The sequence below is a fragment of the Mustelus asterias genome, chromosome 8 (genome assembly GCF_964213995.1).
Source record: "Mustelus asterias chromosome 8, sMusAst1.hap1.1, whole genome shotgun sequence".
NCBI lineage: Eukaryota > Metazoa > Chordata > Chondrichthyes > Carcharhiniformes > Triakidae > Mustelus > Mustelus asterias.
This window is the reverse complement of record NC_135808.1, coordinates 140,248,858-140,264,156: the sequence shown is the minus strand read 5'-3', so window position 1 is coordinate 140,264,156 and position 15,299 is coordinate 140,248,858. Positions and strand designations below refer to the sequence as shown.

At 47.2% G+C, this 15,299-nt stretch overlaps 1 protein-coding gene across 1 annotated transcript in view; it reads left to right on the top strand.

Annotated features, from left to right (window-relative positions):
- The window catches only part of henmt1 (HEN methyltransferase 1), a 147,453-nt gene that overhangs the window by 23,650 nt on the left and 108,504 nt on the right, over positions 1–15,299 (top strand). Inside the window, exon 2 of the mRNA XM_078219043.1 lies at positions 11,576–11,688. Coding sequence (XP_078075169.1) covers positions 11,576–11,688 — 113 coding nt within the window. The remainder of the gene's footprint in view (positions 1–11,575; positions 11,689–15,299) is intronic.

Genomic DNA, 15,299 nt, shown 5'->3' with positions numbered 1-15,299 from the left:
CGTCAGACCCCACTTGGAGTACTGTGCTCAGTTCTGGTCAGCTCATTACAGGAAGGATATGGAAATGATTGAAAGGGTGCAGAGGAGATTTACAAGGATGTTGCCTGGATTGAGTGGCATGCCTTATGAGGATAGGCTGAGGGAGCTCGGTCTTTTCTCCTTGGAGAGACGTAGGATGAGAGGAGACCTAATAGAGGTATATAAGATGTTGAGAGGCATAGATCGGGTGGACTCTCAGAGGCTTTTTCCCAGGGTGGAAATGGCTGCTACGAGAGGACACAGGTTTAAGGTGCTGGGGGGTAGGTACAGAGGAAATGTGAGGGGGAAGTTTTTCACACAGATGATGGGCGAGTGGAATCAGCTGCCGTCAGTGGTGGTGGAGGCAAACTCAATAGGGATTTTTAAGAGACTCCTGGATGAGTACATGGGACTTAATAGGATGGAGGGTTATAGGTAGGCCTAGAAGGTAGGGATATGTTCGGCAGAACTTGTGGGGCCGAAGGGCCCGTTTGTGCTGTAGTGTTTCTATGTTTCTATGACAGTTTGGGGCCACTGCGCATGCGCAGAGACCTTGAACTGTCAGTCTCTTGGGTGGGAATCTCTTGGGTCTTTTTCCGGTCGGAGGTCTGTGACTAGTGCTGTTTCGCAGGGCTCTGTACTGGGACCTCTGCTATTTGTGATATATATAAATGATTTGGAGGAAGATGTCGCTGGTGTGATCAGTAAGTTAGAGGACGACACAAAGATTGCTGGAGTTGCGGATAGTGATGAACATTGTCAGAGAATAGAACATAGAACAGTACAGCACAGAACAGGCCCTTCGGCCCACAATGTTGTGCCGAGCTTTATCTGAAACCAAGATCAAGCTATCCCACTCTCTATCATCCTGGTGTGCTCCATGTGCCTATCCAATAACCGCTTAAATGTTCCTAAAGTGTCTGACTCCACTATCACTGCAGGCAGTCCATTCCACACCCCAACCACTCTCTGCGTAAAGAACCTACCTCTGATATCCTTCCTCTATCTCCCACCACGAACCCTGTAGTTATGCCCCCTTGTAATAGCTCCATCCACCCGAGGAAATAGTCTTTCAACGTTCACTCTATCTATCCCCTTCATCATTTTATAAACCTCTATTAAGTCTCCCCTCAGCCTCCTCCGCTCCAGAGAGAACAGCCTTAGCTACCTCAACCTTTCCTCATAAGACCTACCCTCCAAACCAGGCAGCATCCTGGTAAATCTCCTCTGCACTCTTTCCAGCGCTTCCACATCCTTCTTATAGTGAGGTGACCAGAACTGCACACAATATTCCAAATGTGGTCTCACCAAGGTCCTGTACAGTTGCAGCATAACCCCACAGCTCTTAAACTCTCACCCCCTGTTAATAAAAGCTAACACACTATAGACCTTCTTCACAGCTCTATCCACTTGAGTGGCAACCTTTAGAGATCTGTGGATATGGACCCCATTTAGAGATCTGTGGATATGGACCCCTCTATCTATCTATGGACCAATATCCTGGCGGGAAGGTTGGCTAAGGCTACTGGTGAGACTTTAAACTAGAAAGGTTGGGGGGAGGGAATCGAAATGAGGGGACTGAGAGCGAGGAGGTTAGCTCGCAAATAGATAAGGAATGTAGACAGGGTAAGAGGGAGGTTAGACGAGTGAGGGAGAAGGGAAGTGCTCAGGCTGAAGGTCTGAGATGTGTCTATTTTAATGCCAGGAGTGTAGTGAATAAAGTGGATGAGCTTGGAGCGTGGATTGCTGCTTCGAATTGTGATGTGGTGGCCATTACGGAGACTTGGATGTCTCAGGGACAGGACTGGGTGCTTCAGGTGCCGGGTTTTAGATGTTTCAGGAAGGACAGGGAGGGAGGCAAGAGAGGGGGGGGAGTGGCACTGTTGATCAGGGATAGTGTCACGGCTGTAGAGAAGGTGGACGCCGTGGAGGGACTGACTACGGAATCTCTGTGGGTGGAGGTTAGGAACAGGAAGGGGTCGGTAACTTTGCTGGGTGTTTTCTATAGGCCGCCCAATAGTAACAGAGATGTTGAGGAGCAGATGGGGGAACAGATCCTGGAGAGATGTAGGAATAACAGAGTTGTCGTGATGGGAGATTTTAATTTCCCAAACATAGATTGGAATATCCCTAGGGCTAGGGGTTTGGATGGAGAGGAGTTTGTTAGGTGTGTCCAGGAGAGTTTCCTGACACAGTATGTGGATAAGCCTACTAGAGGAGAGGCTGTTCTTGATCTGGTGCTGGCTAATGAACCTGGACAGGTGGAGGATCTCTCGGTGGGTGAGCATCTTGGGGATAGCGATCATAATTCTATCTCCTTCACGATAGCATTGGAAAGAGATAGGGTCAGGCAGGCTAGGAAAGTGTTTCTCTGGAGTAAAGGGAAATACGGTGTCATCAGGGAGGAAATTAGACGGGTAAATTGGAAGGAGGCATTCTTGGGGAAAAGTACCGAAGGAAAGTGGAGGATTTTCAAGGAATGTTTGTCTGGAGCTCTGCATGACAACGTTCCGATGAGACAGGGGGGTGTTGGTAGGGTACGGGAACCGTGGTGCACGAAGGTTGTGATGAGCCTGGTGAATAAGAAAAGAGAGGCGTACAGAAGGTTCAGAGAGCTAGGAGGTGTTAAGGATTTAGAGGAGTATACGCGATGTAGGAAGGAGCTTAAGAAGGAAATTAGGAGAGCGAGAAGGGGTCATGAGAAGACCTTGGCGGGTAAGATTAAGGAGAATCCCAAGGCTTTCTACAAATATGTCAAGAGTAAAAGGATGAGATGTGAAGGCATAGGACCCTTAAAAGGTGAAGGGGGAAAAGTTTGTGCGGAACCGTTAGAAATGGCGGAGCTGCTTAATGAATACTTTACCTCGGTATTCACGGTGGAAAGGGATCTGGGTGGTTGTACTGCTGGATTGCGGAGGACAGAAAGGATCGAGCAGGTGGACATAAAGAAAGAGGATGTGTTGGAACTATTGAATGGCATCAAGGTTGCTAAGTCGCCGGGACCGGATGGGATGTACCCCAGGTTACTGTGGGAGGCGAGGGAGGAGATTGCGGAGCCTTTGGCGATGATCTTTGCATCGTCGATGGAGACGGGAGAGGTTCCGGAGGATTGGAGGATTGCGGATGTGGTCCCTATATTCAAGAAAGGGAACAGGGACAGCCCGGGAAATTACCGACCGGTGAGTCTAACCTCAGTGGTTGGTAAGTTGATGGAGAGGATCCTGAGAGACAGGATTTATGATCATCTAGAGAAGTTTAGTATGATCAAAAGTAGTCAGCACGGCTTTGTCAGGGGCAGGTCGTGCCTTACGAGCCTGGTTGAGTTCTTTGAAAATGTGACCAAGCACATTGACGAAGGAAGAGCGGTGGATGTGGTCTATATGGACTTCAGCAAAGCGTTCGATAACATAGAAACATAGAAACATAGAAGGTCCCCCATGCAAGACTTCTTGAGAAAGTGAGAGGGCATGGGATCCAAGGGGCTGTTGCCTTGTGGATCCAGAACTGGCTTGCCTGCAGAAGGCAGAGAGTGGCTGTGGAGGGGTCTTTCTCTGCATGGAGGTCAGTGACCAGTGGAGTGCCCCAGGGATCTGTTCTGGGACCCTTGCTGTTTGTCATTTTCATAAATGACCTGGATGAGGAAGTGGAGGGATGGGTTGGTAAGTTTGCTGACGACACCAAGGTAGGTGGTGCTGTGGATAGTTTGGAGGGATGTCAGAAGTTGCAGCGAGACATAGATAGAATGCAAGACTGGGCGGAGAAGTGGCAGATGGACTTCAACCCGGATAAGTGTGTAGTGATCCATTTTGGCAGATCCAATGGGATGGAGCAGCAGTATAAAATGAAGGGTACCATTCTTAGCAGTGTAGAGGATCAGAAGGACCTTGGGGTCCGGGTCCATAGGACTCTTAAATCGGCCTCGCAGGTGGAGGATGCGGTCAAGAAGGCGTATGGCGTACTAGCCTTCATTAATCGAGGGATTGAGTTTAGGAGTCGGGAGATAATGCTGCAGCTTTATAGGACCCTGGTTAGACCCCACTTGGAGTACTGCGCGCAGTTCTGGTCACCTCATTACAGGAAAGATGTTGAAGCCATTGAAAGGGTGCAGAGGAGATTTACAAGGATGTTGCCTGGATTGGGGGGCATGCCTTATGAGGATAGGTTGAGGGAGCTTGGTCTCTTCTCCCTGGAGAGACGAAGGATGAGAGGTGACCTGATAGAGGTTTACAAGATGTTGAGGGGTCTGGATAGGGTGGACTCTCAGAGGCTATTTCCAAGGGCTGAAATGGTTGCTACGAGAGGACACAGGTTTAAGGTGCTGGGGAGTAGGTACAGGGGGGATGTCAGGGGTAAGTTTTTCACTCAGAGGGTGGTGGGTGAGTGGAATCGGCTGACGTCGGTGGTGGTGGAGGCAAACTCGTTGGGGTCTTTTAAGAGACTTCTGGATGAGTACATGGGATTTAATGGGATTGAGGGCTATAGATAGGCCTAGAGGTGGGGATGTGATCGGCGCAACTTGTGGGCCGAAGGGCCTGTTTGTGCTGTGACTTTCTATAAGACATTACACCTCTTTCGTGAACCATGGTTCCCTCACTCGGCCATTTCCTCCCTCCCTGACAGGGACATACCTATCAAGGACATCCAGTATTTGTTCCTTGAAAAAGTTCCACTTTTCATTAGTTCCTTTCTCTGACAGCTTCTGTTCCCAACTTATGCCCCCTAATTCTTGCCTAATCGCATCATAATTACCTCTCCCCCAATTGTAAACCTTGCCCTGCCGTACGGCCCTATCCCTCTCCATTGCAATAACAAAAGACACCGAATTGTGGTCACTATCTCCAAAGTGCTCTCCCACAACCAAATCTAACACTTGGCCCGGTTCATTTCCCAGTACCAAATCCAATGTGGCCTCACCTCTTGTCGGCCTATCCACATATTGTGTCAGGAAACCCTCCTGCACACACTGCACAAAAACTGCCCCATCCAAACTATTTGACCTACAAAGGCTCCAATCAATATTTGGAAAGTTAAAGTCCCCCATGACAACTACCCTGTGACCCCCACACATATCCATAATCTGCTTCGCAATTTCTTCCTCCACATCTCTATTACTATTTGGGGGCCGATAGTAAACTCCTAACAACGTGACCGCTCCTTTCCTATTTCTAACCTCAGCCCATATTACCTCAGTGTGCAGATCCCCCTCGAAGTGCCTTTCCGCAGCCGTTAAACTATCCTCGATTAACAATGCCACTCCTCCACCTCTTTTACCAGCTTCCCTACACTTAGTGAAACATCTATACCCCGGAACGTCCAACAACCATTCCTGTCCTTGTTCTACCCACGTCTCCGTAATGGCCACAACATCGTAGTCCCAAGTACCAATCCATGCCCCAAGTTCATCTACCTTGTTCCGGATGCTCCTTGCATTGAAGTAGACACACTTCAACCCACCTTCCTGTCTACCTGTACCCACCTTGACAGGGCTTGAGTGTGTGGGAAGCAGAGTATGAGCTATAAGGGCTTTGGCTCACAGGGCTTTGGCGAAGGCGAGGAAGGTTTTGTTTTTCTTCTGTTACACCGCCTTTTTTGTTTTATCTCCCAAAAACTAAAAAGGACATGGCTGGTATGAGTGGGAGGCCAATATACTGCATTCGATGTGGGATGTGGGAGTTCCTGGAGACGACTTGCCTCCCGGAAGTCCATATCTGTGCCAGATGTGTGGAACTGCAACTCCTGAAGAATCGTGTAAGGGAGCTGGAGCTGAGGCTCGATGAACTCAGTTTACTTAGGGAAAATGAGAGATTAATAGATAGAAGTTATAGTCAGGTAGTGACACCAGGGTCTCGGAAGGAAGACACGTGGGTCACAGTTAGGAGGGGTAATAGTCAGAAGGGTGATGTGCCAGAAAGTACCCCAGTGGCAGTCTCCCATAAAAGAGAGGGATGGGCAACAGATGGGAGAAGGGAAGGGAGTGAGCAGTCTGTGGAGGGATCCCCTGTGGTTGTCCCCCTCCAAAATAGGTATATTGTTTTGGATTCTGTGGAGGGGGATGACCCTCCAGGGGTAAGCCACGAGGACCAGATCGCCTCCACGGAGACAGGCTCAGGGGTCCGGAAGGGATAGAAGGGGTTTAGGAGAGCGATAGTTGTGGGGGACGCAATGGTTAGAGGCACGGACAGGCGGTTCTGTGGGAGTGAACGAGAATCCAGGATGGTAGTCTGCCTCCCTGGTGCCGGGGTACTGGATGTCTCCGAGACATTGCTGCCAGCAGGCCGAAGGGCCTGTTTCCTGTGCTGTACTGTTCTTTGTTCTTTGAGAGGGTAGGAAGCATATTTAAAAAGGAAGGTAGTCAAACGGATGTGATTGTACACATTGGTGAAAATGATGTAGGTAGGAAGAGCAAGGGGGTCATACGAGAGAAATTCAGGGAGTTGGGTGCTAGGCTAAAAAGTAAGGCCTCCAGGGTAGCAATCTCTGGACTGCTCCCGGTGTCTAGTGCAAGTGAGGCTCGGAACAGGGAGATTCTACAGTTGAACGCGTGGCTAAAGGACTGGTGCAAGAGGGAGGGTTTTAAATTCATAGATAACTGGGAAATCTTCAAGTCAGGATGGCAACTGTACAGAAAGGATGGGTTACACCTCAACTGGAAGGGAGCAAATATCCTGGCTGGGAGTTTTGCTAGAATGTTTCGGCAGCATTTAAACTAGTGTGGCAGGGGGGTGGGGAACAAAACAGTAGGTCAGTAAATACTGAGGCTGGGGTTGAGCTGGGGGCCAGGGCAAGGCTAGCTAAGAAGAGGAGCACTCTGGAGGAGGATGACCTGAGTGGGCCTGGAGGTCTGGAGTGCATCTGCTTCAATGCGAGGAGCGTAACGGGTAAAACAGACGAACTTAGGGCCTTAATGCTTATGCGGAATTTGGATGTGGTTGCGGTGACGGAAACTTGGTTAAAAGAAGGACAGGACTGGCAGCTGAATATTCCGGGGTATAAGTGTTTTAGGCAAGACAGAGGAGGGGCTAAAAAAGGTGGGGGAGTAGCGATATTAGTTAAGGAGCATATTACCGCGGTGCAGAGGGTAGACAACTTAGAGGGGTCACGTACTGAGTCGCTGTGGGTGGAACTCAGAAACAGGAAGGGTGCAGTCACTATGCTGGGGGTGTACTACAGACCACCCAACAGCCCACAGGAAGTGGAGGAAAGGATATGTCAGGAGATTCTGGATAGGTGCAGAAAAAATAGGGTTGTTGTAGTGGGGGACTTTAATTTCCCTGGCACAGACTGGAAAGTGCTTAGAGCTGGGGGTCCGGACGGGGAGGAATTTGTAAAATGCGTACTGGAAGGTTCTTTGGAACAGTATGTAGATAGCCCGACTAGAGAGGGGGCTATACTGGACCTAGTTCTGGGAAATGAGCCCGGTCAGGTCGTCAAAGTTTCGGTAGGGGAACATGTGGCAAATAGTGACCACAACTCTGTTAACTTTAGGATAGTAATGGACAAGGATGAGTGCTGTCCTACGGGCAGGGTACTAAATTGGGGAAGGCTAACTATAGCCGGATTAGGCAGGAATTGGTGGATGTTGATTGGGAGAGGATGTTCGAGGGTAAGTCCGCGTCTGGCATGTGGGAGTCTTTTAAGGAACTATTGATAAGGCTGCAGGATAGGCATGTGCCTGTAAAAAGGAAAGATAGGAAAGGTAGGATTCGAGAGCCGTGGATAACCAGGGAAATTGAGGATCTGATTAAAATGAAAAGGGAGGCGTACGTTAAGTCCAGGCAACTGAAAACAGATGGAGCTCTGGAGGAATACAGAGAGAGTAGGAAAGAACTCAAACGGGGAGTTAGAAGGGCAAAAAGAGGTCACGAGATGTCCTTGGCAGGCAGGATTAAGGAGAATCCTAAGGCATTCTATTCATACCTTAGGAACAAAAGAGTTGTCAGGGAGAAAATCGGACCTCTCAGGGACAAAGGAGAGGAATTATGCTTAGAACCCAAGGGAATAGGGGAGATCCTAAATGAATACTTTGCATCGGTATTCACGAAGGAGAGGGGCGTGTTAACCGGGGGTGTCTCGGAGGGAGGTGTTGACCCGTTAGAGAAAATCTCCATTACAAGAGAGGAAGTGTTAGGTTTTTTAGGGAACATTAAAACTGACAAAGCCCCAGGGCCTGATGGCATCTATCCTCGACTGCTCAGGGAGACGAGAGATGAAATTGCTGGGCCTCTGACGGAAATCTTTGTCACTTCTTTGGACACGGGTGAGGTCCCTGAGGATTGGAGGATAGCGAATGTGGTCCCGTTGTTTAAGAAGGGTAGCAGGGATAACCCAGGAAATTATAGGCCGGTGAGCTTGACGTCCGTGGTAGGGAAGTTGTTGGAGAGGATTCTTAGAGACAGGATGTATGTGCATTTAGGACGGAACAATCTCATTAGTGACAGACAGCATGGTTTTGTAAGAGGGAGGTCGTGCCTTACAAATTTGGTGGAGTTTTTTGAGGAAGTGACAAAAACGGTTGATGAAGGAAGGGCCGTGGATGTCGTCTATATGGATTTCAGTAAGGCATTTGACAAAGTCCCACATGGCAGGTTGGTTAAGAAGGTTAAGGCTCATGGGATACAAGGAGAAGTGGCTAGATGGGTGGAGAACTGGCTTGGCCATAGGAGACAGAGGGTAGTGGTCGAAGGGTCTTTTTCCGGCTGGAGGTCTGTGACCAGTGGTGTTCCGCAGGGCTCTGTACTGGGACCTCTGCTATTTGTGATATATATAAATGATTTGGAAGAAGGTGTAACTGGTGTAATCAGCAAGTTTGCGGATGACACGAAGATGGCTGGACTTGCGGATAGCGAAGAGCATTGTCGGGCAATACAGCAGGATATAGATAGGCTGGAAAATTGGGCGGAGAGGTGGCAGATGGAGTTTAATCCGGATAAATGCGAAGTGATGCATTTTGGAAGAAATAATGTAGGGAGGAGTTATACAATAAATGGCAGAGTCATCAGGAGTATAGAAACACAGAGGGACCTAGGTGTGCAAGTCCACAAATCCTTGAAGGTGGCAACACAGGTGGAGAAAGTGGTGAAGAAGGCATATGGTATGCTTGCCTTTATAGGACGGGGTATAGAGTATAAAAGCTGGAGTCTGATGATGCAGCTGTATAGAACGCTGGTTAGGCCACATTTGGAGTACTGCGTCCAGTTCTGGTCGCCGCACTACCAGAAGGACGTGGAGGCGTTAGCGAGAGTGCAGAGAAGGTTTCCCAGGATGTTGCCTGGTACGGAGGGTCTTAGCTATGAGGAGAGATTGGGTAGACTGGGGTTGTTCTCCTTGGAAAGACGGAGAATGAGGGGAGATCTAATAGAGGTGTACAAGATTATGATGGGTATAGATAGGGTGAACAGTGGGAAGCTTTTTCCCAGGTCGGAGGTGATGATCAAGAGGGGTCATGGGCTCAAGGTGAGAGGGGCGAAGTATAACTCAGATATCAGAGGGACGTTTTTTACACAGAGGGTGGTGGGGGCCTGGAATGCGCTGCCAAGTAGGGTGGTGGAGGCAGGCACGCTGACATCGTTTAAGACTTACCTGGATAGTCACATGAGCAGCCTGGGAATGGAGGGATACAAACGATTGGTCTAGTTGGACCAAGGAGCAGCACAGGCTTGGAGGGCCGAAGGGCCTGTTTCCTGTGCTGTACTGTTCTTTGTTCTTTGTTCACCCTTGACCCTGATACCTTCCCCAATACCTCACCACCCTCACTGACTTCTGGACTACAACTCCTTTTCCCACTCCCCTGACAAATTAGTTTAAACCCCCCTGAAGAGCCGTAACAAATTTCCCTCCTTGGATATTGGTGCCCCTCTGGTTCAGGTGCACCCCGTCCTGCAGGATATAGACAGGCTGGAACTTTGGGCGGAGAAATGGCAGATGGAATTTAATCCAGATAAATGCCAAGTGATGCAATGTAAGGGGGAGCTATACAATAAATGGCAGAACCATCAGGAGTATAGACACACACAGGGGCCTGGGTGTACAAGTCCACAGATCCTTAAAGGTGGCAGCACAGGTGGAGAGGGTGGTGAAGAAGGCATATGGCATGCTTGTCTTTATTGGATGGGGCATAGAATATAAAAGTGGGCATATGATGTTGCAGCTGTATAGAACGTTGGTTCGGCCACATTTGGAATACTGCGTCCAATTCTGGTCGCCACACTACCAGAAGGACGTGGAGGCTTTGGAGAGAGTACAGAAAAGGTTTACCAGGATGTTACCTGGTATGGAGGGTCTTAACTATGAGGAGAGATTGGGTTAACTGGGGTTGTTCTCCCTGGAAAGACGGAGGATAGATAGATAGATAGAACATTACAGCGCAGATGAGGGGCGATCTAATAGAGGTGTCTAAAATTATGAAAGGCATAGATAGGGTGAACAGTGGAAAGCTTTTTCCCAGGTGATGAACACAAGGGGACACAGGTTCAAGGTGAGGGGGGCAAGGTTCAACACAGATGTTACGGGGATGTATTTTACACAGAGGTTGTGGGGGCCTGGAATGCGCTGCCGGGCAAGGTGATTGAGGTGGACACACTGGGATTGTTTAAGACTTATCTAGATGGCCACATGAACAGACTGGGAATAGAGGGATACAAATGAATGATCTAGTTGGGCACATGAGCGTCGCAGGCTTGGAGGGCAGAAGGGCCTGTTCCTGTGCTGTATTGTTCTTTGTTCTTTGTTCTCTTTGTTCTTTGAATAGGCCCCGCCCCCTGAAATCTCATGATATTCACGCTGGTGGCGTCTGCAATGCACAGAGTGTGGGAGATTCGAGTGTGAACTCCAACTGAAAAAACCAGCGTGATTTACTTCAGTTTTCTACGAATTTGACAGTTAGAACCTTTTAGGGAAAAACAAGAACCAGGGGGCACAACCTCAGGCTAAAGGGACGATCCTTTAAAACAGAGATGAGGAGGAATTTCTTCAGCCAGAAAGTGGTGAATCTGTGGAATTCTTTGCACAGAAGGATGTGGGGGCCAAGTCATTGAGTGTCTTTAAGACAGAGATTGATAGGTTCTTGGTTGATAAGGAGATCAGGGGTTATGGGAAAAGGCAGGAGAATGGGAATGAGAAAAATATCAGCCATGATTGAAAGGCAGAGCAGACTCGATGGGCCGAGTGGCCTAATTCTGCTCCTATATCTTATGGTCTTATTGTGCAGAAGCAAATGTTCAGAAACTGAAAAATGATGTTTTTTGACACCACTGAAATTTAGGCTTGCAGGAAGAAGATGCAAACCTTGTGTCCTCCCACTGTTTAACAGTTGAGGGAGACAATGACTGTACAGGTCCTGGTGCAAATTCAGATAGAAGGACCTACATTTATATCATATCTGTGACAGCAACAACTTGCATCCATGTCATACCTCTAATTTAGCAAAATAACTATGACAGGAGAACTCGTTTTGCCTTTTAGTGTATTTGGATGAAATGATTGATCTAAAAGTTTGCTAGTTCTATAAAATGTCAATTATGGGCAGTTAATTAATAAGCTGTTTACTTATTGTTTCCAGGTAGCAGATTTGGGATGTGCCGAATGCACACTGCTGTCACGCTTAAAATTCTGCAGTTGCATTGAAGTTCTTGTTGGAGTGGATACAGACTTAGAAGTGCTGAAGGAAAATATGTAATGTCTTTTTGATAAATACTGATTTAAAAGTTTTCAACATTGGAGAGTTGGTGCAGACACAAAGGTCCAAATGGCTTCCTCCTGAACTGTAACAACCCTGTGATTCAATGTGAGGATAGCCATTCTGTTAATTACCTTTGTCCTGTTTGGAAAATGCTTTGCATGGCTTAAACTTGAACTGTGAAAATTGCTTGAAGGGCTTGATAAATCAGGGAATGATTTATGAAATTAGCAACTTCGGACTGGCAAGTGCTGTGTCAGAATGATGAAATAGACCTCACTCTGACCCAGCCATCTTATTGCATGTTGACTTATTATTTGAATATTTTGGATAGGTTACAAACATGAAATTTATAAGATTATTTTGTTTTCGGATGTATCTTTTGGTTTACAAGATTGCTATATTTTGGGGCTGTAGTTTTAAATGTAGGGTAGGTGACGGGTCATGTGACCTGTGCTGGAGGTTGCCTTACAGTAGAAATCAGGGAGCGTCAGATTGTTTATTGAGGGAGTAGTGTTTGATGGGCACAGGAACAGGCTCTTCGGCCCTCCAAGCCTGCGTCGATCATGGTGCCTGCCGAAACTAAAACTATTTGCACTTATGGAGTCCGTATCCTTCCATTCCCATCCTATTCATGTGTTCGTCTAGATAGCCCTTAAATGCCGCTATTGTACCTGCTCCCACCATCTCCCCGGGCAGCGCATTTCACACATTCACCACCCTCTGTGTACAACATCTTGCCTCGCACATCTTTAAACTTTTCCCCATGCACCTTAAACCTATGTCCCCTAGTACTTGACTTTTCTACCCTAGGAAGGAGCATCTGACTATCCACTCTGTCCATGCCACTCATAATCTTGTAAACCTCTATCAGATCACCCCTCAACCTCCGTCGTTCCAGTGAGAACAAATCGAGTTTATCCAACCTTTCCTCATAACCAATACCCTCCATACCAGGCATCATCCTGGTAAACCTCTTCTGTATCATTTCCAAAGCATCCACATCCTTCTGATAGTGTGGCGACCAGAATTGTACACAATATCCTAAATGAGGCCGAACTAAGGTTCTGTACAGCTGCAGCATGACCTGCCAATTTTTATACTCAATGCCCTGACCGATGAAAGCAAGCATGCCATATGCCTTCTTAACTACCTTATCCACTTGCGTGGCCACTTTTAGTGATTGGTGGACATGTACGCCCAGATCTCTCTGCCTATCAATGCTCCTAAGAGTTCTACCATTTACTGTATAATTCCTGCATGCATTGGACCTTCCAACATGCATTACCTCACATTTGTCCGGATTAAACTCCATCTGGCATTTATCCACCCAAGTCTCCAACCAGTCTATATCTTGCTGTATCCTCTAACAATTCTCTTCACTATCCGCAACTCCTCCAATTTTTGTGTCATTTGCAAACTTACTAATCAAACCAGCTACATTTCCTTCCAAATCAATTATATATGCTACGAACAACAAAGGTCCCAGAACTGATCCCTGTGGAACATCGCTAGTCACAGCCTTCCATTCAGAAAAGCACCCCTTGACTGCTACCCTCTGTCTTCTATGGCCAAGCTAGTCTGTATCCATCTTGCCAGCTCTCCTTTGATCCCATGTGACTTCACCATTCGTACCAGTCTACCATGAGATACCTTGTCAAAGGCTTTACTGAAGTCCATGTATACAACATCCACTGCCTTTCCCTCATCTATCATCTTCGTCACTTCCTCGAAAAACGCGATCAAGTTAGTGAGGCATGACCTCCCCTTCACAAAACCACGCTGTCTGTCACTAATAAGTCCATTTGTTTCCAAATTTGAGTAAATCCTGTCCCTAAGAATCTTTTCCAATAATTTCCCTCCCATTGATGTAAGGCTCACCGGCCTATAATTTCCTGGATTATCCTTGCTGCCCATAAACGATGGGACAACATTGGCTATCCTCCAGTCCTCTGGAACTTCAATTGTAGCCAATGAGGATACAAAGATTTCTGCCAAGGCACCAGTAATTTCTGCCCTTGCCTCCCTCAGTATTCTGGGATAGGTCCCATCAGGCCCTGGGGACTTATCTACTTTAATGCTTTTTAAGACACCCAACACCACCACCTTTTTGATGTCGACGTGACCCAGAATATCTACACACCTACCTTAGGCTCTTCATCCACCAAGTCCTTCTCTTTGATAAATGCTGAGGCAAAGTATTCATTGAGTGTCTCGCCCATTTCCTCTAGTTCCATGCATAGATTCACTCCACTATTCTTGAGTGGACCTACCCTTTCCCTGACTACCCTCTTGCTCTTTACATACGTATAAAATGCCTTCAGATTTTCCTTAATCCTGTTTGCCAAGGACTTTTCATGAGAGCTTTTAGCCCTCCTAACTCCTTTCTTAAGTTCCTTCCTACGTTCTTTATATTCTTCAAGGGCTTCATCTGTCCTCAGTCTTTTAGACCTTACGAATGCTTCCTTTTTCTTTTTGACAAGGCTCATAATATCCCTTGTTATCCAGGGTTCCCGATACTTGCTACACTTATCCTTCATCCTCACAGATACATGCGGTCATGAATTCCAATAGTTCACAACTTCATAAGATACAGGAGCAGAATTCGGCCATTCGACCCATCGAGTCTGCTCCACCATTCAATCATGACTGATATGCTCCTCATCCCCATTTTCCTGCCTTCTACCCATCACCCTTCAACCCATTACCAATTAAAAATCTGTCTAACTCCTCAAATTTACTCACTGTCCCAGCATCCACCGCAGTTTGGGGCAGTGAATTCCACAGATTCACGACCCTTTGGGAGAAGTAGTTTCTCCTCAACTCTGTTTTAAATTTGCTCCTCTTATCCTAAGACTATCTCATCCTAGATTGCCCCACAAGAGGAAGCATCCGCTCCACGTCTACTTTATCCATACCTTTTATCATCTTGAATACCTCAATTTGAATCTCCTTTCTTCTAAATTCCAGAGTGTAGGCCTAAATTGTTCAATCTCTCTTCATACGACAAATCCCTCATCTAGAACATAGAACATAGAAAAAATGCAGCACAAACAGGCCCTTCAGCCCACAAGTTGCGCCGGTCATTTCCCTACCTACCTAGGCTTGTATATAGGCTTACCTATAACCCTCAATCCTATTAAGTCCCATGTACTCACCCAGAAGTCTCTTAAAAGACCCTATCGAGTTTGCCTCCACCACCACTGACGGCAGTCGATTCCACTCACCCACCACCTTTCTGGAATCAATCTAGTGAACCTCTGAACTGCTTCCAATGCCACGACATCTTTCCTCAAATAACGGAACCAAAACTGTGCACAATACTCCAGGTGCAGCCTCACTAATGCCTTGTATAGTTGCGACAATACTTCCTTACCTTTATATTCTATTCCTTTAGCTATAAATGCCAACATTTCATTAGTTTTCTTTATTATCTGCTGTACCTAGAATCATAGAATCCTTACAGTTCAGAAGGAGGCCATTCAGCCCATCGAGTCTGCACCAAACACAATCCCACCCAGACCCTATTCCCGTTACCCCTCATATTTACCCTGCTAATCTCCCTGACACTAGGGTCAATTTACCATGGCCAATCAACCTGACCCGC